Source organism: Acyrthosiphon pisum, chromosome A1, assembly GCF_005508785.2.
Source record: "Acyrthosiphon pisum isolate AL4f chromosome A1, pea_aphid_22Mar2018_4r6ur, whole genome shotgun sequence".
Taxonomy (NCBI): domain Eukaryota; kingdom Metazoa; phylum Arthropoda; class Insecta; order Hemiptera; family Aphididae; genus Acyrthosiphon; species Acyrthosiphon pisum.
Window position 1 is genome coordinate 109,301,688 of NC_042494.1, and position 23,150 is coordinate 109,324,837.

The window sequence follows — 23,150 nt, forward strand, 5'->3', positions numbered from 1 at the left end:
AAAATTAACTCTAAAAAGTAAAAATCGTAGGTAATAGGTATTATATATATATTTAATTATAATTCTGTTTTAACTGATTTAAAGATTTATTATAACTAATGTTACTGTTTTATTTTATATGATTTATTATAAAATTGATTTTTCCTAGTTAAATTTAATTAAATGATGAAATATAGGAAAAATATAAGAAGTTTATGGCCTGCAAACATTTAAGCACCAATAACTAAGAACCTTAATTACGCCTCTCACTACGCCTATATAATATATTTTAGGCGTTATATTTTTATTTATTTTTTTTAGTAACCTGACTAATTTGTACGCATTTTTATGTTTACGTAAACATAACCCATTATCTGCGATTCAACACAGAATAAAAAATGTGTCAGCTGAGTTTACACATTTAATTAGGATCATTTTATTCACTGGTTAGTTGTTGTCATATTTTAATATCGTGTTTTAACGAAATAAACAAAAACAGTAATTTAAAACTGTTTTAATTGTTTCATATACATTACCTATAGTTTTTTTAATCCTAAATATAAGACATGGTATATTATATGAATTATTACCGAAATAAAATTTCCACAAATCATTACTAATCTGCCCTCCTTTTTTTCCACCAAAAATAATCATAGAACCCATTACTTTGGAAGCACAGTGGCCATGCAATAAACCTGGATTTACTTTGGTCTTCAAGATACTCCATTTTTTCTTCACTGAAACAAAATGTAATTTTTTAATACAGTTAACAACAACTATGTGAATTTTGTTGAAATAATATTAATTTTTTTCAATAAATTAAAGCATTTTGCTCAAATTTATTATTATTGAAATATGCAATGTTTAAATATTATATGGCTTATATTACTATGAACAACAAAGTATAAGAATAATAAAATAAATATAAGTATTTCACCTCCTTATAGAAGTTAATGAATTAAAATATATTGCAATGGCCATTTGAATTTAATTACCAATGTCTTACAATTTAATATTATAGCCTATAGGTACCAACCAAAATCAAATCTCCACAAATCTGATCTTTCATTCAAATCTGTCATTCCTCCATACACCCACATTACATCATCGTGTATGATTGCTGAATGTTTGTGTCTCGCTGGTGGTAGTACTCTTCCTTGGGAAAGTAAATGCCACGACTCGGTATCTAAAATAAAAAGAAATCCCAATAATAAAAAAATCAATGTTGACGCATAAAACAATATGATAATATTATATCACTTTCAAAACTATGAAAAATATAACTATAACAGCTTGAGAAATTCAAAATTCAAAAATAATTATAGTTTATATATTTTAAAGTTACCGAAGTGGAAAGCCCACATTTCATTCGTGGATCCTTTTAGGTCTCTATATCCTCCATAAATAATCATCGAATTTCTATATACTAATGCAGTATGACCTCTTCTGCCCTTTGGTACATTTGAACCGGATTTTCCTTTGACTTTTTTCCATTGATTATCCTAGAATATTAAAAGAAACTATTTCCATCAACATTTTTGAATTATATTATATTATTTACATTACTAAACCTATATACTGTATTGTTTTCAAAACCCATTAACTACTGGCGTTACGGAGTGTTGGTTAATACATAATATTTGCTGCGGTTTAATGTTCTGAAAGAGTCGATGTAAATACCGACGTTTCCCTCGTCCGCATTATAACGTCAACCGGCATTATAATAACGTTCCCCTCAATGGGCATGCAGCAGTTGCATCGACATTGCGAGGGTGCGTTTATTAATAAATACCATTTCATTTAATAGCGCTCAAAATATAAGCACCTCAGAATGTAAAGTTGTAATTTATATAATATTTAGGTATACTGGTATTATATATATATGTATATACACACACACACAAATTCAAAGCAGCACGTTTATAAAATTGATCCATTAAAATTAAATGAACTCAAACTCAACAGCTGATGTTTATTTTTCGTACATACTGCAAAAAAACAACATTTTACATAATTTCGCATTTTTATCAATGTGTTTTTATTATTTTTGAAATTACTTTAAAGTTTTAATACTACTCTAAAGGTTATTGAAAATTCCAAAACTGAACAAAAAAGTGAATTATGACTATAATCAATAATGTTTAGCTGTAGGATTATATATGTTTTTTTTTAAGACATATCGTAGTTAGTGCGTATATTCAAACAAATTTAGCAATTGTATAACAATCAAAATGACAAGTGAGGAAATGGTAGTAGGAAATATTTATTGCTATACATTTACAAATTACAACTTAAACTAGTATAATACGAATTTGTTTTAGTGCCTTTGTTTTCCTGTCAGAGTTTCACAAGACATTATATAAATGATGTAATTTAAGATACTACTGGAAAACCTATTTGGTAATTCTTTTAAAAACATTGTTTATTTTTGTACATTCATAATAATTATTTCATTACTTTAAAAGCATATAACTTCGTAGTGCTTTAAAATTCTAATAAAATTCAGTAGGCATAATCTAATTATTTAAACCCAGTAATTTGTTTGTTTTGTATATCATATTATGTTTTTATTTAATGAATCATATTTAACAATAAAGATAAATAAATTAGTGTTGTAAAATTAAATATCATTTATTATTTAGACTATATTATATTGGATAATTTATTTAAATTAATGATATACCTACTACCTACATATAATTACAGGTACCGATTTATTATATAGTACCTATATTGTACCTAATTTTTTAAAAAGTACCAATAATACCCAGTGTTGGGTAGTAACGTAACGCAAATTACAAATTACTGTAACGCAATTACTTTTTCAGTAACGCAGCAGTAATTTCATTACATTTTAAAAGTAATTTATATGAAGTAACGCACTAATGCGTTATTTTACACGTTACTTATTAAAATAATAGTTTTGAATGTAGTACAAAAATAAGCTAATAAGATATTCCAGAAAAATTAAAGATCAATTTTATTTACTTTTGATTCCGATAATAGTTAACAATATTATTAAACATTCCAGGAACTAATGTTATTACTTTCATTATCAGAAAGAAAAGAGTTAGACTTAAAAATAAAATTTAATTAAAACGAATTATGATTTACGACTTATGAGTAAGTCACCTATCGGCTATCTATATGGCTATAGGTACCTACGAATTTAAAACTGATATACCTACCTACCGGCTACCTAGATGTTAATACCTTACCAGACTGCAGTCACCATTTCCAATCAACACTATATACTATATAGACATATAGTATAAATATTATACATATTATATTAATACGATTTACGAATACCATAGGAATACCATACGATTACCAATTACACTGTATCATTTAGTTTCACCTGTTTATTAGAAAATAACTTGCCTTATTGTTGTATTTAGTATTAGAGACATGTATAGTTTGAGTTTAAATGTATACAATTAAATTTAACTATATAGGTACCTACTTTACTATAGCCATATAATAATAATAATTAATAGTGAGATGAATGATAAGTTGTACATTTACATATTATTTTAAATGTTGTACACTAGGTATCACTAGGTAGTAGGTCTAAAATATATTGTAAAATATATCATATTATGAATTGAATATGGTTCAAAAAAAATGATAACTGTTATCAGAGATTAAAAAAAAAGTAACGTTATTTGTAACGCACTACCACGCACTACTTTATTTATGAAAAAGTAACGTAACGTGATAAAAATAATTTTAGGTAACGCAAATGTAATTTAAATAAAAATATTGTGAAGTAACGAGTAACGTAATTCCATTACTTTTTAAAAGTAATTTACCCAACACTGAAAATACCTCAACATGTTTGATAATTTTTTTGTAGGATGGGTGGAACGGTTGAAACGGTTGGTTGAAACACGTTTGTATGTGTGGAAAGGATTTGTAGCTAAAAATCCCGGGTGGTCACCCATCCGAGAACTAGCAACAGCCATCTAGCTGTACAAGTCCGATACTCAGAGCATTTCGGCAGTTGAGTGTATGGACCGCGCCACACCAAGCTACTTGATAATTATTATTTTGTTAATGGATGATAATTTAAAATAATATATAAATTGAAACAATTTGGAACAAAACGGGCAATATTAACTTTTTATAAACCTACTATCGATATGCATTAATATAATATTGATTATTTTCTATCTGTATTTTCATAATACTAATGTATTTTACAAATCATATTATTATACAGTCCTACTGAACAAGGATTAACATAATATTATCCATAAATTGTAACACAGGCGTTAAAGAAGGGTAACTTAATCCCGAGGCAATAATGTTGAGCTATCCCGATACAAGGAGAATACTGATTTTAACGGATTTTAAAAGTATATGACAAACAAACTCTGCTACCCCATCGATTCAACTTTGTAAGACCTAGTGTAATACGGATATTTGTTGGCGTCGAAGGAGGAGATATAATTCTCGATTCGTTAGTTATAGCCTACGGGGGCGCACACGCCAGTTGCAGCTGCCACAACGCGCAATCCATCAAAAACAAATGAAAAAAAGTAGATAAATAAGAAAACAACAGTGTACGTGCTTCGAAGTCCGAATAACCGCCCACCACACTTGTAAGAAATTGGATTATCTCGATTGCGCGCCTTGGCACTTTTCACGGCAAATGATCAACTTTTTCTCCCATCTATACGCAACTGCAGCGTGACTACGGTTTACACGAGATTTTGATACGAAGCCAAAGTACGCGCGATGGTCGTGAGCTTTTATCGGGTGTAGGTAGAGGCAGTATATGCACACACAAGTCGAATAAAACAGTCACCCCTCTCAAATACATATAGTGCTATACATGTCGTATATATCCCTATGGGGATAAAAATGAATTGTGCCACCCGTCTTTTCTGTCTCTCAGCTCTCTCCCCTCTCTCTCTCTGAACGAATCGCCCTTCACCAGGAAGGAGTAACTACATGGGAACTGAGAACCCTCGTCGTCTTTCACCCGCAGCGTCAAATTAAAAGGAATGTCGGCGGACTAGCGTGTGACACTCGTGGTTTTTGCTACCAAAACACGGAACGTTGCACTGCGCTTAAGCGCAATTAACGAGTTCTAGGGTGCGTTATAATTTCCAGACAGACGTGGAGTGGAGGTGGAAAACGAAGAAATGTTCAAGTATTATAAATAAATATAAAAAAAAAAACGAAAAGAAATATACATAATAATATGTAATACTATTACATACCATAGGGGAGAAAACGGATTATAGACTTCAAACGATAAAAACGCCCCAGATATACATTCAAATCGTATTATGCACTAAGATAATTTACAGAAAAATTCTAAATATATGAAATTTAATATTTATTAAGCACGACGAAATTCTTCCTACCATACCTGATAGTTGAGTTATTACAATATTGAATATTTAGTTGAATTATTTTTACTGAACTAAATCGTCATTTAATTAATATACAGTTTTTTTTTTAATACGTTTAAATACTTTAAACTTTTTTTTTTCATTGATCATTTTTAACAAATTCAGCTACAGTAATGCCAAATATACTTACATAACCTATATTTACTTGTTATTTTAATACTAGGTTAGGTAAAATACAATAATAACACTCAATTAGTAGGTAAGAAAATTCAGTGATCAATTTAAATCAAATTTAGTTGGAATGTTACATGTTTAAATTGTATTATATTTCACAATTAGTTTTAAAAATATATAATGATTATAAGTTATTTTGATTTTGATATACTCGTTGAGACTTGCGAGTATAATTTCTAGTTAAAAATTCTGTAAGATAAAACATAAATATTATCTACACTCACACAATACGCATATAGACATATAGTATATAACATTTTGCGTTAAAAATAAAAATCAGTATTCTAATTCAGGAGTTTAATTACTGAATATACTATTATACTGTTCTAATTCCAAATACACACTTCAAGTTAGCTTTTTTATAATATATTTCTATATATTGAAATTTGAAATCTAATGTTAAATATATATTCAAGAACATCTTGTACCTAGTTTAAAATGAATATGTCATTATTTACTAATAAATACGATGCAAGCTTAATGATATTGTATGCATCACAAAAGCAGAAACACATTAATAAATAGAGATTAGATAACATAGGTACTAGGTAGGTACCAAAAGTAATTTAAGTAAAAGGATAAATAGAGGACCAACGTTTTTAGAAACATTTTAAAATTTAAATAAATAATATTTTTGTTGTGTTGTATCCTTTTAAGGTCAGAGTTCAAAACATTCAAAAATGTCTATGAAAAATATACCCAGAAGAATTTTATAAATATTTGAGCTTATCTAAGACAATACACTAAATCAAAGTTGAAATTCATGCTTTCATGACTATATAAGCAGTGTTGGGTATTACTACTATACCCTATTCAACAAAATGTCTAGGCTTAGTGGAAGGATTCGGTGTTCTGAGACCGTCATAATATATAAATAAATAATATCCCTCCAAGATGATTCCAATTGTTAGAATTTCTTATTTCTTGTGGCTTTTTTTTTATCATTTTACACCAACAGATATACAGATTAACAGTATATGGTATGTGTATTGTTTTATTTTACAAATGATTTTCAGTATTGTTAAACGATGGAAGTTATTTACTTATAAATTAAATACATCAATAGTTTTAAGATTCAATACGAATTTATTAAGTTTTAAACCCGTCACAATTATTTTTTTTCCAAACTTCGAAAAAACTTAATAATGTAATATACAAAGTCCATGTTAAAAATGTAATTTAAACGCATCGTGGATAAAATTAAATGAATTATAAGTTTTATAAAACCAAATGGGAAAAATTAATATTCTACATTATGTACAAAATATATAATATACACTATACAGTAGGTAATGCAATTAACGTGACGTTGGGAATATCTTGCACATTTTTTAATTATAGCACATAATTTTATTACAAAGATCGTGAGCCTATAAAACTGACTCGTGCAGAGCAGTTCATGGTGGATATATTGAACAATATTATATAAAATATTATATACAATTTCAAGGAGTAGGGAGGTCTTAATTACTTATTGAATTAGCACTAGTAATTAAAGCGTGTATACCATACAATTATTTGCAATATTATGCAGTATTTTTGAAAATGTAAGTTGAAAGGAAAGATTTGAGAATTTTTTATTCTTAGACCATTGTAAAAATGGGGCTATTAGTCGTATATTATATTAAAAAACTGCACTAGAATATCTATATTATATTTCAAATTAGAGCTACCAATTTTCCAATTACCTAATTAACATACTGTAGATTATAAAATATACAAAAGCAAATACACATGTGTGATATGTAAACTGCAGACCCACTGGGTCATTATGAATTCCTGACAGGGTTTAGCGGATTTTGTATCCAATTTATACATTTCACCTTTTTTTTTAAATAATTAATAAGTCATTGAATTTTTACAGAGGTGGACTCCTCCTATTAATTATTACTAGCCTTCAAGGTAAGAAAATCGACGGACTATTCAAAAATATTGTGGTTTTAATGTTATAAACTTGTGTAAATATATGTTCATAGTTCTCACGTATACCTACTTTCAAACATACAATATCATATTACCATGGGAAATTCAGATTTAAAAATTATGGTGACAAGAAATTTTAACATTCAATAAAATTATGTTCGAAATAATGCAATCAAGTTCATGCACATTACAATTAAAATATTACGGGTAACTATAATGTTAAAAGTTGAGTTTTAAATTTGTTGTACCAATGCAGTATATCTCAATTATAAATAATACTACATTTTAATATTACTTTAGGACAAATTTCTTATTGCTATTTAAATTAATGGACTTTAATAGATAATAAAATATGTATCATGTACCTAGTTTAAATCGTCTATGATAACTATAATAATTCTGATCTAATTCAAAAAAGCAGTTTTATGGCATGCTTTTCTGAACTGAAGTTTAACGTTCGACAGCTTTACGTTAAGTATCATGACCAAAAGTCATAAAAACAACTACCAATATCCATTCCATAATCTATGTACCCAATATAAGCTCCATTTTTAAAACCCTTAAAAACAGTATACATTTTTATAGTACCAAGTATTTCAAAAGTATACATAAAAAGTTTCGATTTTTTACGAATTGTGTTTATTTCTCTACGTAATAAAAAAATAATGTTTACCCATTACAACTACGGTATGAAATCAAATTATTAACCTTAAAATCTAAGATTGTATAAAAATGAAAATCATTATCAGTAATTTGAAATGACGGTTGGAGTCCGAAATCTTAAACCATTGTTACTTGCAGAGTGCTTCACTGCTACCGTAAAAGCGAATCGATTATATTTAGTTCTACACTTCTACCATAAGAAACTTCTATTTCCCCCCCAATAAACTGTCGTCAAGTACAATTTTTATTGCTTTGAGCCTTTTGACCAAAGGAAGGAAGTGAAAGAAGTGAAAAAAGTCAACTTTAGATGAATAAAGAGGGCGAAATGGTAGAAATATATAACTGAAATTAAATAATGTCCTGCAGCTGCATTTCAGCTCTATAACGAGCTTTTATGATGGGCTTTGACAGAAATATATATTCAGATTATTGTCACAGTTGCAGCACATTTTATGTAAAAAAACCAAGTAAAGATTTCTGAAGAATTTCATAATTTTCATCCATTAATCATTCGAATAATAAATGATATGAAAGTTGAAAATATTAAAAATACTTGTAGTGATTTAATAGTAGCTACCTAATAATATTACATTTTTATCAATAAAAAACGAAAAAATCCAAAAATCATCGTGTTTTTGCAATTTTCCATATCACATACATAATTGTTTATTTCTAAGATCAAATCAATGATAATTGACTACTATAGCATATTATAGTTGACAACCCAATCTTGAAAATATTATAAACAGCATGAAATATTTGTATATACATGTATATTGTTTTTAAAATTTGTAATCATTGTACAAGAGGGAAAAATCTTTAAGATATAATATTCTCTATACCTAATAATATCGTTACTTTATATGAGTGTGTGTGTGTTCATTGAATAATATATCAACATCTTTTAAGACCATTATTTACATAGCTACTATATGATAAGAGTATTTTAGATATTGTGCTTAAATATATTATCTTCAAAATATTATCATACAAACGATATGCATAATAAAAATTACTTATTTTCAGAATATTAACAGAGTAATATTATCATCTTAGAAATCCAGTATCCGCAACATATTAATGACTTAATTTAATTGACAATATAACTTATTGTCAATATTTGATATTTATTTTTACTTTTATTTTAAATACATAAGTTTTTAACTCTAAAGCGTGTTCAATAAACTATTATTAAATAGTAATGTATATATATATATAACTTATAAGTATATTACTGTGTACTTAACATGCATTTTAATAATTGTATATAACATATCAATTACAAATACAAACTACCAATTAAAACCGAATAAAGTGTATAAAAACCATACATCAACAAAATACCTACTATAGATGGTAATTAAAATATTAAGTACGATAATTAAATGCTTATATTTTCAGCTATGTAAACAAATGCAAACTAATTAGAGGAAGCATGTTTACTTTTTAAAAAACGTTAAATAAATTAAAAAAGTCATTAAACCAAATTAGTCCCGTGTATATAGGTTTATGTTTGACCAATAGCCATCTGTGTTAACTATTATCTAGTATATAAGTGTTAAAACTTTGCATTGCCAATTACATTCGTTAGTAACCATTTTACAGAGCATCTAAAATTACTAAGCCGAAAGTATTAAAAACAATCATGAATCGTTTAATCTTCTTCACCGCTACACTCTCATTAGTCTTCACCATCGCTAATACACGAAGCGTGTCAGACATCGACAACAATCCCGAAATTTCAGAAGAGTCTACCACAAACGAAATGTTGGAAGATCCTACCACCTACGAAATGTCGGAAGATCCTAATACTGTCACCGATACCACCTATAATTCCACGGATGTATCTGAAGATTCAACTAAGTTAGATTTAACTAACAATGAATCAACTGAAGCACTGGAATATGAAATGGCCACCGAAATGGCTGACATGATAACGTACATGACAAAGTCCATGGCAGATAGATCGAAAATTACAGAAAACCTGAAAAGTATGAGCAACCAATCGAATATCGATGAAGCTTCTATGAAAAATCTTGTCAATCATCTCGTAAGTTTTAAGGAAGACGATAGTGCGATGGAGGATCAAATCAAACGTGTAAAGGAATATAGGCAGCAATTCAAATCCGCAATTCTAAAATATTTAAAGAATTTGCCATTAAACACTGAAGATGCACAAAAAATGGAAAAAGAACTACGTAATCAGATGAATCAACGATTACCTAATATCCCAACTTCAGAAGACATAATGGATATTCCTGCAAGTATGCAAAATATACTACCAAATTAAATTCAAAATTATTTAATTTATTTTGTAATTGTACTTTAAAGTTTCCAATATTATTAACTGTGTCGTCCGCTCGTTTTGGTCATATTTGAATAAAATATAAAATATTTTTAACCAATACAATTTTGTATTCATTTATAAAAAATAATAATAACGTCTTCGCTATAAATTACTATTCGTGGAATTGTTTGTGCTTTATAATACTTAAAGCACATTGTTGAGTTAGAAATTCGTTTTATAACGATTATAGTGTATATTGAAATATAATATATTATAAATTGCAAAATTATTATTACAAAATGAAGGGTTTAATTATTATGTTAATTGGTTATTATTTTTAAGTACCTATCTAACTAGATATGACTAATTAAATTAACCAACCAACGACGGGTGAATTCATTACTTTTGTTTAAGTATTTAGGTTTTTTGAAAAGATAATTTTTTTTAAATCACTAACTATAATAATATATTTAATAAAATAAAACTTAACCTCTTTCTGACATGATTTCATTCTTTACTTTAGTAATTCTATTTGTTTTATAAACCTAGTCACTATAGTCAGAACTAAGAATTAGATGTAGTTATTTATTTATTCCGAAAAAACTACTGTTCAAAATGTATGTGCAGCGAGAAACAATTTATCAATGTCAGTGCAAGTCACGACAATTTCAACATCACTTAGAAACCAATTCGGTTTTTTTGAAAGAAAATCAATCACTTTCTTATTTAAGACAATTAGATTATCATTTGTATTCAACTGGTTATGTCAATATATTTTCTTACTGTAAGGCAATGCAATATCAAACATATTAAGTTTTATAATATAAGCAATAACTATTTATATAATAATTATCATAATATATGTCTATACTTTATAGACTATATTACAAACCTACATGGATATGTTATTATATTATTACATATACTTCATGTTGTAAGGGTTTTTCGTTTCACTCAGTATGCATTACCTTAATATTGTAGGACCATAGTGGAGACTCAGAGGCAGACGAAAACCCCACTTCTCCACCGAAAACGTATACCTTGTCTTGATAAACGACTGCTGTATGTTCTTGCAAATTTTGCAATGAATCTCCTGTCGGGTGCAACTGTTCCCAGGTGTTATTCGCTGGAATTCAGAAAACGAACGAGGAACATTTTGAATAATATAAGCTATAATATTATGCAATACATCACATTAATCGTTATGGATTACCCCCGTGAACTATATATTTGAAAAAAAAAACTTATATAATTTTCTTGAAATATCAGGTAGGTACTGAATAATTTTCTTTGACATTTGAATAATAGTTTAAGTGTATACCTATAGTTACCGTTATAATTTTTGTATATAATATCTATAAAATCGTCAATTTTAAACAAATAAAACAGATAAATTAAAAACAATTATATCTATGAATTATATTTTTTGTCGATGTTTTTCAAATGCAATTAGATAAAATGAATAAGTATAATTATTCGTGTCATATTATATCACACTTTTGTAACATTTAGCAAAATATTAAAATGGAATATCTTAACTAAAACAAAAAAAAAAGATGCATAACTTTTCAATTATTACTATTTTATTTTCCAAACAAATATAACGTACAATGACCACCACACTATATTATGTACTATAATTCAAGAACACTTAACTCAAATTTTAAAATCCGAGTAAAAGTTCTATTATATTAAGTGTATTGCGCTCAAAACGATTATATTCTACAATTTTCAACCACACGTTATATATAAGAACTCCAATTTAAATTGCTTTAGCATTATTTTATAGGTACTTTCGTTCTACAATGATAATACTATTTGTTACAACATAAAATATGTCATTGCATAAATATATTAACGTAATTGTCGAAAAATGAATTTAAACATTTATCCGCGAATACAAACGTAAACGAAATAGAAATGTCTTGGAAAAAAAATATTTTAAAAATAAATTCTTACTTTTTTAATTAAATGTAATATAATTATACGTAAGCACTATAATTTTAAAAAAATACAAACCCCCTTATTCCAACAAATTAATCACGGAAGCAATTGTAATTCGATTGTTGTACGTTACGTCAAAATGAAATTAGAGTCAATTTGTATTCAGACTACGTGCTATACTTACACAGGGCGTATCTCCATATGTCTTTCAGGGGCCAATTGCCATTTCGACCGCCGACCACATAAATGTGGTTACCATGAACAGCAGCGCTGTGCTTGGATCTCGATGGTGGAACGCTATTGTCGCTTGTAAACGTTACAGGAGCCCACATATTACTAAAAATAATAATTCATAAGATTTGATAAATACGCATAATATAGTATACCAAATTTAGACCCGAATATATTTAGATTATATCTGTATTAAAGAATATGGCAACTTGTATTAATCCACGCAGCAGAAGACCAAGAAATTAATTACATTTTTAAAAATAGCACACAGATTTATGAATTACTAAATTCTTATTATTTTTCAAATTGTTTCAAATACGACCTCTATCATAATATATTGTAAATCATATGAACCATCAAAGTATTTTCCGTAGTTAATTGTAAAAGTTGTAGAAGTAATATTATTTCAAACAGCACGCTTTACAGCAGGGCCTAATACAAGCATAGTCCTAAAAAACCGTGAACCCAGTGGTGGATTTATGAAGTCGTCCCCATTGCAGCTTAACATTAATAATTATCATAAAAGCCACGATTTAAATTTAGATTTATCGTATACCTATCAGTTATCTGAAATCATGTCTTTAGCAAACATAATTGCTCCGTTATAAAACGTTTACTAATCTATAAATATTATTAAATTATTTTATGTTAAAAATATTATTATGTTTAATCAGTTGATATTCTGTGACGGCTTGTTTTAGTCTTAAGGGGATTGAAAGCAGTGATGTTCTTTTTTTTCTCAAAAAACAAGAGCAACAAAAGAATATAGGCTGTATTGTTATATTTAAAATCCACCAATTGATCTAGGGAAGCGATAAGAATTCTAAAAATATATTTTTATTTATCATCAAGTCTATACTTGAGATTACCTTTCCATATTTTTGATTTTATCCCCTTAAATCATAAAAATAATTATATTTAAAAGAAGAAATTAAAAAGTTGTCATATTAAAATATTTGGAGAAAAAAATTCGAAAATGTGGAAAAGTTCATCTCAAGTAGACTTTATGAAAAATGTACGTTTTAAACAAGCACTTTCAATCCTTTCAGTCGATTTTTCTTCCAGTGGCCAAGAATTTATGCTATAAGAATTAGATTTTATCATAATATAAAGAAGTCAAGAATTATTTTCACCAACATGCATGAATAAATAATACATGTCATGTCTTCATTCTATCACATTATATGTTATGTCACTCATAATTCATAAATATCCCTATTCACCCCACCCCCTCCTCTTAGATAAGCTTTAGATCCACCACTGCGTGAACCAAACCCATTTAATGTTTAGATGACTTAATTTACATATTATATAAGGTTTGAAAATTAATTATACTACTATATATTAACTATTAAATAATATTATGTGACATAATTTATGTTGTGGATTTATTAATTATTCTCGTAAAGTCGTAAGGTATATGAACGTAAAGGGCCCCCGATTCAAATCACCAGGTTCCTCGAAATCTTTTAATCAAACTATTAATGCGTATCTCATTAAACTTATTGTTTACTATCATAAACTGTAATACAAGTATAACTTAACTATCGTAACGTAAATTCAATCGACTATTATTTATTATTTACAATTTAAAACACAATATAATAATGATAGTTAGAAACCAACTAATTAATTACTATTATTTATTACTATATAGAATGTGGGATATATATAAATTAAATAAATGGTCTACAAGCCTATTATGGTAGGTAAGTAGGTAGGTAGGTAGATATCTATAATATGCTTATGGTTGATAAACACGCGATTTCCAACACTAATTGAAACACCTTACAACAAAATATTCTTACTGAAAATTATTACTAACCGGCTACCTGTTGTGATAATTATACGCATTAAGGTGATTCGATACCGTGATTTTCTGTTTTCGTCTAACACACGCGTTATATAGTATTTTAGACATGTTTTTTGCCAAACATACCAATTGATCTAATGAAGCGATAAGAATTCTGTAAGCAGATTTGAATTCGACATCAAGTCTACTTGAAATCGACTTCCTCACATTTTTGATATTATCCCCTAAATTCCAGAAAAAGTCATATAAAAAAAGAGTATTTAAACATTTTTGTTTTTCAATTTTTAGAGAAGCTAAAACCAAAAAATCAAAAATATAGGTAAGTCGATTTCAAGTCGAATTGATGACGAATTCTAATCTGTTTTTAGAATTCTTATCGCTTCATTACATCAATTGGTATGTTTGGCAAAAAACACGTCTAAAATACTATGTCCCGCGTGTGTTAGACAAAAACAGAAAATCACGGTATCGAATCCCCTTAACGAGAAACATTATAGTTACCTACACTAATAATAATTGATGTATTAATTACTAATATATATATATATGGGTAGGTAAGAGACAAGCTAAAATTCTTGTACCTATTAGAATAATGTATTAGCTGCAAATTACAATATAAATTAATAATTTAAGTTTAAAGCAGCCTAGATAAGATACCTGAGTGTATTTATAATCTTTTTTTACCACACTAAAAACTCGATTATTTTTTTTTTTTACTCTGCAACGTTATATCTGAATGCCTTTGTGTGACTTAAACTTTTTGATAAAATTTAAATTTTTAAACATTAAAAAATAAAATAGCCAATAAATTGACATGTTTATAATTAAATGATACGCCAGTATTATATAGTCGGTATATTTTTTTTATATTATCTATAATCTGTAAAATTAACTACATTTTATATATTTTTGTGTTTTAGGACTCGCATCAGTTTATATTAAATAAATAAATAAATAGATTATATAATATGTACTTTGAAACACTATTCAACTCATACCTTAAAAATCGATATTGAGCTTTAATATCATATTTTTTTCCACACAACATATTATTATTTAAAACCATTTAATAGTTCATATTATTATATTATGCGATAATTAATGTATAACTGCTATGTACAGAAAGTGGTTAAGTAAATATTAATAAATATCGCGAGTGGTTTCTTTATATCCCTAGTCTCAACGCAGAGAACATATTCTTATTAAGCTTTTATCTAATATCAACAATCGCGACGTCATTATATAGTATAGAGTATAGTGTATAACATGTTCCCAGGGACGGAGTAACACGACTTCCCTAAGGGACGTTCTCCCGGCAACGATGATGGACAGAACGATTCCCCCCGGAATGATGCGTGCATGTGCGTGAAAGAAGTTTTTCCCGTTTCTCTTACCCAAAGTACGTTTTTATTTTTTATCCTCTAACGACAAAACCGTACATAAGAATCCTCGAGTTTAGTGCGATACGAGGGATGGAAATCGTGACCACGCGCCGCGGTTGCCAAGGAGGGTCGTTTTCGTTATAGGGTAGGTTGGCGATTCTTCAATAATTCAAAGTTCCAAAACGAGGGATCTTTACCGACCAACAGCACATAAATTGCCATAAACCTCGGCCGGTAGACACTGGTGTTTCAACACTATACGCTCGGCCATAAGTCTCAACACACTAGAGCTTTCACTGAAATTAGCTACCGTACATGATGGGAAAAAACCCTCCACACCATCAAGACTGCAGCTGTCCGCGTGAACTGACATCGTCACCATAGCGTTATATGGCTATATAAGAGCTGTATGCGTATACAAGTCACGTAAACCACTTTTTTCAGCCTCGATACGCATATTACGTGAATATAGGCTCTGTCGTGTGTCGTTGAAGATTAACGACTCTTTTGGGACTATATAGGAATGAAATAACCAGCCGATTTTTATGGTTTTATAAATTGTTAAATATAATTGCAAATAGTCTATAATGTAAAGTTAGTTTTGACTTTCTATTGTCCACTGTATTCGCCTTCACAAACTCTCAAATAATACCGCACAATCTCTCGGGACTTATAACTTTGGTCGTTTAAAAGATAACATTTATCCATTAGCCCCCATATAATATTTTTCTCTTCGAATAATTCGCAATAAACTCGCGAGAGAATGGTATTTAATGTTGTTAAACTGTAATTATTATTATAGATAAATGCGTGGCAAAATAATATGTATTGTGTATTTCTTACGCAGAAAAAATTACATTAATTTTAATATTTCAAAATCAAAGTGCGTAAGTATCTAAGAAAAAATAAATAAATTGCAATTTTGTTGCATAAAACATTATTTTTCTTTTCGTAAATTAGCATTCATATTTTACATGCATTTAATGTCTATATAGTAGATACCGGATTAACTAAATAACTTGAAAATCAACGAAAATACCGACAAGTAAACACCCCTATCGAATTACCAAATACACTATATATGTAAATTTTCACCAAAATGCTTAGATATATTGTTTTTTCTATTTTTTTTTTTTTTAATATAATAATATCAAAATTGTTTAAAGGAATAACAGACAGTTTTACAAATCTACATAGATATGGGCCCCACGAATGCATAAAAAAGCCATATAATCCACATTTGTGTATAGGTATACACAATCATGTTAAGCCGTTTACACTCCATGTACTTGTCACAGGTAAGAATTTCAAAAAAGAACATATTTCTTTCTAGAATTTATACTTTCGGAAAACTCAATTTCAATTTTAGAAAAAACTTTAAAACTCGTGAATACATAAATTATGAAGTATAAAGTATTTCAGCTTTAAATATTAAAACCAAACCGATTAAAAGCTTATTACGCAATAGGTATATTATTTTTAATGTCTAAAATATTAATAATTGGATACTCACTAAAGTCTAAGTAAAACTCTATTCCGGAACATAAATGTAAGTAGACCTGCGATTTTAAAATGGGATTCGGATAAAATAATTTCCTTAACGACTTAGGAAAATTATATATCAACATTAAGCTCCCAAGTGGCACTAAAATTTCCGGAAAAACATAATGCTTTTTCAATTTAAACCAATTACCCACGCAGTAAAAAGTAACATGGACAAGAAGTATCGTAATTTGTAGCACAAAGCTAAACCCATCTAATAAATTGAATTATGTTAAAAATAAAATTGGATAATATTGATTCATAGAAGGAGGTGTACAATTATAGGAAAGACTAGATTTCATTATTTAACAATTCATAAATCAACTTATTTTCAGTTTACATGATTTGTCGGCAAATATAGGAATGTCAAACATGAAAAAGAATTGAAAAGTTTTTTGTATGTATATAAATTTATAAATCGTAAAATACTTTTTTTTAAATTTATTTTCTATGAATATAGTAAAACCTTTTTATTAAATTAAACTAATTTCAAATAAATACTCGAACTACATAATAATATGCTGAATACAATTTTATATATATTATATATATTATTCTTAAATGAAATATTATGAATAATTTCAAATATTTATACTAATTCATAATTGTTTTACCGTTATTCTATTATACATTCTCAACCTAGATTCAATCGTTTTGTTTTTTCGTAATAATTCTTATTGTCTTTATAAAATATGATTTAACAATTTCTTCATGACCAACACTTAATGACAAAACACAAATATTTAAAACCAAATTTATGACAAATCTTATGATTTTTTGAGTCCAAAACGCAGTTGTAAATAATTATCTATGATCTACGTCATTATGAACGCATTCCACAAATATTTAATCATTGATATAACGTATAGTATACAATATAATATTATGCATACTCACAGTAATTGTTCATGATTTTGAATGTATACTTAGATAGAAACTTGTTTCATAGGTAATTTACTAATATCTATAAATTCAAATCTTTAAATATCAAAATTTTAAATTGCATATTTTAGCTTTTTTCTGGTTTATGTCACTTATTTTATGATATTTGATACAAAATACAAAAAAATTGTAATTAACTAAAACTGAATCCAAGTTCGTATATCTATATTTTATATAAGTAGAATATAGATTAACTGTATACAAATTATTATTTATTTATTTTTAATAATTCTACATTGCTACTCGGGGACAAACATAAAATCTTCGATAGAGCTCCTCAATTGATGTAACCAGGGCCTGATTTAGGGGGTACCTGGGCGACTAGTCACCCGGCCCCGATTTTGGAGCGGTCCTCATATTTTTTGCTAGTTTGTAATTTTGTAATTATTTCAATAATTCAATGCAACATTGAATATTTTTTTATAGAATCATAAAATTAAAAAAAAGAATGATATATATGTCAGAAAATTGTATTATTAATACATATTATGTTATTTGTGATAAATTAATTTTTGAACTTAAAAAGAGAAATAGTGCTTACTTAGAAATAGAAAAAAAGTTTAGTTTTTTATTCAAAAACAATATGAAAAAGTCAGATATTATCAAGAATACATCAACTTTATTGGATCATTTCCCCGATGACTTGGATAAAGAAATTTTTGTTGATGAAGTGCTACAATTCCAAGAGTTAAAAATGTCATTGTTTAGCGATGATAAGACCTCATGATGATATGATATGATCCTCAATACCAACTTAAATATCTAAAATCGATGAACACGATTCAAACGTTTCCTAATATTGAAACTGTGTTACAAATTTATTTGACCATGCCTTGTACAAATTGTAGCAGTGAACGATCATTCTCAGCATTAAAACGTTTAAAAACTCGATTGAGATCATGTTTATCTCAAGACAGACTAATCTGACTCTGTTAATAGTAGAACATGAAATAACAAAACAATTATCATATGATGACATTATTGATGAGTTTTCGAAAGACCTTAGAAAAAGATCAATGTAATTAAGTGTAACATGTAATTATATAAAATAAAATATACATTTTTGAATAAGATAATACATTTATATGAGGCCTCTTTTTATTTAAGTCTCTGGCCTCGAAATTTGTAAATCAGGCTCTGGATGTAACAATCATAATATTATTTATCTTAAAACTTCGGTAACTTTTAAATTTATATGTACCTGTGAATTTTATAATTATTAATTATACATATTTTTTTAAACACCTTGACCTTTCATTAAAATATTTAAATACAAAAATGTTTAATGCATATTTTTCAATTTTTTTATGCATATTTAGCTATTTCTTAGTGACTTATATTAATTCATTAGCGCATAAACATTCTAATTCTAAACATAGGTATCTTTAAAATATAGTATATACCTATATTTTTCATACCATGTTAATTCTAATGCCGAATCGAAAGTTTTTTTCCGGAATGAATTGAAACTCGGCGATATAAACTAAAATCGGAACACTAAACTAAAAAAAATGCTGGTCAACATCAGCGCTTATGGTACCTACCTACCTATCGGCTACACGGCTGCTTCCGGTACGACCACAAATATTATCAGGCACAGAACTATAATAATACAATATTATTATATATTGTTCAGCCTTCGGAGGAGATTTTTTTTGTTTATTGGACGACGATTTTACCGCCGCCTAGTCTGCTGAGATGGTGCTGGTGCGGCGAGCGGTCGTCTCGACGGCCTGCGATGATGGACATCTGCAGCACCGCGTCCACGCAGCGACACGATCGTCACACGCCTGTGTGCCGCGAGTGCGAATGCAAGTGTCAAAACGGCGTGTCTCCGTCGCGATCTGCTCACGCGGTGAGATAGCGAGCGAGTGGCCAATTACAACGTGTCGATGTGATAGTAATAATAACAATACGTTCACAGGCTGCGATACCGCGGGGACCGGGGTGCCAGAGTGTACTACGGAGATCGACGCGCGCGGATGGCGCGAAACGCTCGACGGGACGGCAGTGATAAGACGCGCGCCACCGCGGGATGCGCAGCGCACGCGCCCCGCCGACGCCGCGGCGGGATGGTTCGCGTGTGCGGCTCGCGCTCGCGTTGCGTCGCGTCCCTCGTCGCCGTCGTCGCCGTCGTGAATGGGGTGCGCGTTATTGATTACTCTAATAATCCACCGCCGCTCGCAGTTAACGGCCGTTCGCTGGTGGGTGGTGGAAGTGGTAGGTGGTGGGGGAGGGGGGGCGAAGCACAGACTCGACAATATTACTCTTTGTGTGCAACGTCGCGCGTGGGCGGGTTAGGGTGCGTATATACACACAGTAATATATTATTATGGTATACGGTATTACGGTGTGGTTTATATCTTTTTTTTTCGTTTTTCACATCACCACCACCTCTCCCCCCGCCAACCCAACAAACAAACATCGCTCGACATTCGAGATGAACGGCCACGGAACCTGGGCGGCGGCACGTCGCGAGTACACGGGTGTGCGTGCACGTCTAAACGGCTGCGTTGTCGTTGCGGGTCAACAGCCGACAATTTCTACACGAGTGTGGAGAACACACACGTTGTCGTATACCGATTATTGTTATTATACACAGCATCGTGGTGTACGACGCGTCGCGTTGTCGATGTCGATGTGGTATTGTCACTAATAATTGTCACCTACGTCGTTTGCAGGATCGTAAACGCCGTCGACGCGGCATCATTAGCTAATGTATACAGTATACTATAGTACCTCACGCCTGTTCGTAACTATCAGCGTTCTATTTAGGCCTGCGCCTCCGGTGACCCCCAAGTACGTCCAAGTTGGGGTAGGGGGCACAGTACTTTTATCACACTATAAAGAAAACTGAATTTTTTTTTTAACCAAATCAAGGTTCAAAAACTTAATTTTAATGTAGGCATATACATAGTATATAGGTGCCTACAATGTTATTGTTTTCAATAAATAAGTACCTACCTATAAATAGTAAAATAATATTATCATTATTATTTTTTTTTATTTTATCAGTTTCTGGCGTCAAACTCTTTCTAGCATCACTATTTACTATTTAGTAATTTAAATTCTGTGTTTAATAGGACATCTTCCCCCCTAAAGCCTTAGGGCTCCTAACTTTCACACTATATGCCGCCGTCAACCATATAGATACGATATTACAAAATCGCTGGCAGCATAGATTTGTACTGTTGTGGGTCCGTGTAGACATATCTATAATATTATGATGCCTCGTTAACTAACACATGCAGGACCTGCCTAGCACCCCTTAGAAATTTATGTGCACACTCTCCGCAGATATACACACACCTACCCTCCTCCGCAATCATCACGAAAATCCTCTTTGGTCGACTTATAAATATATATATATATATATACAAATTTATCATGCGGTAGAGGGGGCCAATGTTTTACGATGTTTTAAAGTTTTCACTTCACTCTTTCTCTTTCTCTCTCTATCTTTCTCTTTATCTGTCTCAAGAGAAAAAATAATCGTTTACGACGTAACATTTGTTTGTGTAGTAAAATTAGTCTAAAAATATTTAGGTCATTCAGATGGGGTTGAAAATTTCAGACGCATCTATACCTATATAATATATCATACCCTCTTTCGGTCGCAACCATAGACATTTAAAACAACTAGATAGCCGACTACAGGATAATATTGAAGTCAACCGCCATATGCCAACAGGGCAATGTTTACAAAATCGCATGATTGATATTATTGATATATATTGATTTATTATCAGATATCAGTGTCTTATCTATTGAGTTATTTTGTAAATATTGCCCTGTTGGCATATGGCGGCCCGACTTCAACATTCTTATGGCAATGTAATATATAGTCGGCTATCTAGTTGTTTTATATGACTATGGTCGCAACATCATCTGTAATACTACACATGGTAGAACGATTTTATAAAAAAAAAAATGGCTATAAACGAAAAGAAACAATTTATTCTCTCGACGTGCGTTTTCGGTCGGATAGACATGCGACATGATTGTTATACGTCATGTCTTCATCAAAATATATACGAAACGCCATCGCTGCTAGTTCGTTGGCGATTTTACGCATGAATAATTCGTTTTTTGTCTTTAATTTTTCGAAACACACAGAGTTGGTTTCAGCTTTACTAATATAAATGTACATATACCATAAAATATATATATGAAATATACTTTCTAGTTTCGATACATGTTATATATAAAAATACAGGATTCCGATACTCCGCAATACCATTACAAAGTTAGTAAAATAAACGATCCTATCTATTTCCATTACATCGATTACCACTTACATAATAGGTCTTAAAAACTTAATATTTCAAGTAGGCGAACCCGGCGCTAAACCTAATTTCAGACTTTCGTAGGCGAAGTTATCTGTTTACAGTAAGTAAAACAATATAAAATGCATGTGGTAATTTGGAATGTACATTTAATATTCGAAATTATATAGGCTCATTCCTAAATTTCTAAGCATTAACAATAAACAAACGGAAACTGAGATTTTCTAGAGCATGATAAATAATTAATTAAAGTTTAGCTGCTGCAGTAGTTTGGACTGTATACGGTTACCATAAATAATAATAATAAAATATAATTATCACTTACCCTGTTTGTTAAGTAGGTACTCTGCAGGTGCAAATATATTATAGCGTCACTACATTACGTCTTCGTTGATGACAAAAACATCTTCAAATGACAACTGCTCATGTAATTCATTGTTCAACATTTCTACAAACATTATACACAGAATGTACAAGCCGATTAATTAAATAGTAGTTTAACAAAGTCAAATATGATCATAATTTATTTCAAGTTTAAAGCATAACATTTCCATTCAT

At 29.6% G+C, this 23,150-nt stretch overlaps 2 protein-coding genes across 8 annotated transcripts in view; one reads left to right on the forward strand and one right to left on the reverse strand.

Moving 5' to 3' along the window:
• LOC100573692 (tip elongation aberrant protein 1) overlaps positions 1-23,150 on the reverse strand; it is a 42,382-nt gene that overhangs the window by 5,261 nt on the left and 13,971 nt on the right. For 2 of the 7 annotated variants that reach the window (XM_029488016.1, XM_029488017.1), the window contains exons 2-7: positions 22,918-23,040; positions 12,581-12,732; positions 11,421-11,578; positions 1,325-1,481; positions 1,016-1,165; positions 570-716 (exon numbers count right to left, since the gene is read on the reverse strand). In XM_029488016.1, coding sequence (XP_029343876.1) covers positions 570-716; positions 1,016-1,165; positions 1,325-1,481; positions 11,421-11,578; positions 12,581-12,728 — 760 coding nt within the window. In that variant the 5' untranslated portion in view covers positions 12,729-12,732; positions 22,918-23,040. Of the gene's footprint in view, positions 1-569; positions 717-1,015; positions 1,166-1,324; positions 1,482-11,420; positions 11,579-12,580; positions 12,733-19,850; positions 20,338-22,917; positions 23,041-23,150 lie in introns of those variants that run through there. The other 5 variants (XM_029488019.1, XM_029488018.1, XM_029488020.1 and 2 more) reach the window with 5 other exon arrangements.
• On the forward strand, positions 9,746-10,570 carry ACYPI37407 (uncharacterized LOC100573843). The gene is given in 1 exon segment (NM_001246109.2): positions 9,746-10,570. A coding segment is annotated over 1 exon segment (645 nt). The 5' UTR covers positions 9,746-9,810; the 3' UTR covers positions 10,456-10,570.